Source organism: Ciconia boyciana, chromosome 13 (genome assembly GCF_034638445.1).
Source record: "Ciconia boyciana chromosome 13, ASM3463844v1, whole genome shotgun sequence".
Taxonomy (NCBI): domain Eukaryota; kingdom Metazoa; phylum Chordata; class Aves; order Ciconiiformes; family Ciconiidae; genus Ciconia; species Ciconia boyciana.
Window position 1 is genome coordinate 2,652,536 of NC_132946.1, and position 2,813 is coordinate 2,655,348.

A 2,813-nucleotide genomic window follows, 5' to 3' on the forward strand; every position below is an offset into this window, starting at 1 on the left:
TCAGTTTTTAGACAGAAAGCTAGGAGGAACGGTGGGTTCTGGATTTGTGTATTTTTGTGCAAGTTGGGAAGTTGAGGGTGTTATCCCCCCTGCTCCTTGATTTCACAAAAGAGGAAAACGTGTGTATGACAGGTTACGGAGAGAGAGACAGTCAAACAGTAAAATTTGCTTGCCAAGTGGCACGGGAAGCATGCAAGAATTAACTTTTCTCATCAGCAGAGGAAGGACTGGCCTTGTTACTGGCAGGCTTTGGACCCGGACGGCCCACATGCCGGGGCATTCAGACTCCTTCGCTGCAGGAAAGCTTCTGCCTCTGTCTGTGAAGTGTGATGGCCGTCACCCTCTCTCCTCTCACTTGCGTTTCCCGGCAGGATGCATGCCATGTTACTGCCGTGCAGCCTCCCATCTCCACAGTTACATCCAGCCCTGACCCCACTGCATGGAGCTTGTGAAAATTAAACAGATACCACCATCTACTGGGATGAGCACTTGGGCTCTCTCATTGTGCAGTTCCTTTGTTCAGGCATTGATCTCATCACATGTGCTAACTGCATAATTCAAACACAAATTCTGACTATAGGTAGAGAATTAAATGATGTGTAAAACTTAGTCTACTTTGAATTCACTCTTTCTCTCTTTTTCTTCCTTTTTTTTCTTTCTAGGAACAAGATGCCCATGAAGTTTAATCTCTCTTAGCCTTGAAAGGAAAACTGAGGAGTAAAAGCTATGGATCCTTTATACTTTTCCAACACATTTAGCACAGAAGCTAGTTCCAGTGAAGTGAATTCCTCACTGCTGACAAATGTGACAGACAACGGGACGCTCTCAGAGCAGCCCGCATTCAAATACATCCACAAAGTCCTGATTCCCATCTGTTACCTCCTCGTATGTGCAGTCGGACTCAGCGGCAACACATTGGTCATTTACGTGGTTTTGCGCTATGCCAAGATGAAAACCGTCACCAACATATACATCTTGAATTTAGCCGTTGCCGACGTACTCTTCATGCTGGGCCTGCCCTTCTTGGCCACCCAGAACGCCATCTCCTATTGGCCTTTTGGCTCCTTTTTGTGCCGGCTGGTTATGACTGTAGATGGTATTAACCAATTCACTAGTATTTTTTGTTTGACTGTGATGAGCATGGACCGCTACCTGGCAGTAGTTCATCCCATTAAATCAACCAAGTGGAGACGTCCCAGGGTGGCCAAGCTCATCAGCATGACTGTCTGGACATTCTCGTTCTTGGTGGTGCTTCCAGTCATCATCTTTTCGGATGTGCAGGAAGACTTTCACACCTGCAACATGAACTGGCCAGAGCCCGTCAACATCTGGTCAGCAGCGTTCATCATTTACACATCGGTCCTTGGTTTTTTTGGTCCTTTGTTGGTGATCTGTCTCTGCTACTTGCTGATTGTGATTAAAGTCAAATCTTCGGGAATCCGAGTTGGGTCTACGAGGCGCAGGAGATCAGAGAGGAAGGTGACCAGGATGGTGGTGATCATTGTGGTGGTCTTTGTGTTTTGCTGGCTCCCATTTTACATGATGAACATTGTCAATTTGATATTTATACTGCCAGAAGACCCTGTGTTGGTAGGGGTGTACTTCTTTGTGGTGGTCCTGTCCTATGCAAACAGCTGTGCCAACCCCATTCTTTATGGATTTCTTTCTGACAACTTCAAGCAGAGTTTTCAGAAAGTCCTTTGCCTCCGAAAGGGCAATGGTGCAGAGGATGGTGACCCCATTGAACACAGGCAAGAGAACAGCAGTCGCTTGCAGGAATCAATGTTAACCCAGAGAAATATTGAATTCAATGGACATATGCAGACTAGCAAGGTCTAAGGGCATGGTTTAGTACTGCAAAGCACTTGTAGACCTGGAGAACGTGGGGACTTAAAGGAGAGATGAATTCATAGCAAAGCTAAAATCTGGAGACCCACAAGCTCAAATAAGTGTACATAGACTTCTCTTCACTCCCCTTCCCTTCCCGTCTAAAAGTGTTATGGGCTATACTGGGCTGTGTGAAGCTCTTATGGGGTTTTAGCTAAGCCAGACATGTGTTACCATTTTCTGTACTGATTTACTGGTACACACTGCTGGCTTTGTACTGCTCTAGTGATGCAAAACAACACTAAACCTGTTTTAACTATCTTGTTAGGCTGAGTTTATGGCTGCTTTGCACTGTTGGGATCAGCTCAAACCAGAAAACAGCTCAGATAATATCTTTGGAAGTCTTCAAGGGGATGTCTTAAAAGAAAAACACTATTTCTTAAGAGGAAGTTTCACACAAAAAAGGCCACAGCACTGATCTTGAAATTGTGTATGAGCCATGGTTATAGAGTGCTGTGTACTCCATTTACGTTGTTTTACTCTCATTAACCCATGTAAGAGATTCATAGTATTCGGGAATCTTTCAAAGACAATAAGAAAGAATAAAAACAAGACTAGGAAATCATTGTTGAAAGGATTCAATGTATTCATAATACTTTCACATTCTAAACCAAACTGCATATAAAATGTTATGTAACCACTTTATTATTATGTAAGTGACGATGATTGTGAAGTCCTGGAAAGCTGTTGTGTATATTTGTTGGTTCTGAATGTAAGTATGGACATGAATATAAACTGTATTTTCAGAAATTAAAACAAGTTCAATTCCCTTCTGACTATCCATTTCATGGCTTCGCCAAGCTCTGCACAAAAAAGATGCAGCTGAGTCTTTGATGCTTAAATCGTTGTAGATGCAATATAGTTTAGTATGGTAGGACCAAGTACAGGGACCTGTGGGGCTCTGTCCTGCTCAGACACCAAAAGGA

General features: G+C 43.5%; 1 protein-coding gene across 1 annotated transcript; it reads left to right on the plus strand.

Moving 5' to 3' along the window:
- The first annotated feature begins 726 nt into the window (after positions 1-726).
- SSTR5 (somatostatin receptor 5) lies at positions 727-1,839 on the plus strand. The gene has a single exon (XM_072878205.1). It carries the CDS (start codon positions 727-729, stop codon positions 1,837-1,839), a length of 1,113 nt encoding a protein of 370 aa, XP_072734306.1.
- Positions 1,840-2,813: the final 974 nt, after the last annotated feature.

Bases quoted from the DNA above. Each gene is read 5' to 3' on its own strand.
- SSTR5 (XM_072878205.1), top strand. From the start codon at position 727: ATGGATCCTTTATACTTTTCCAACACATTTAGCACAGAAGCTAGTTCC.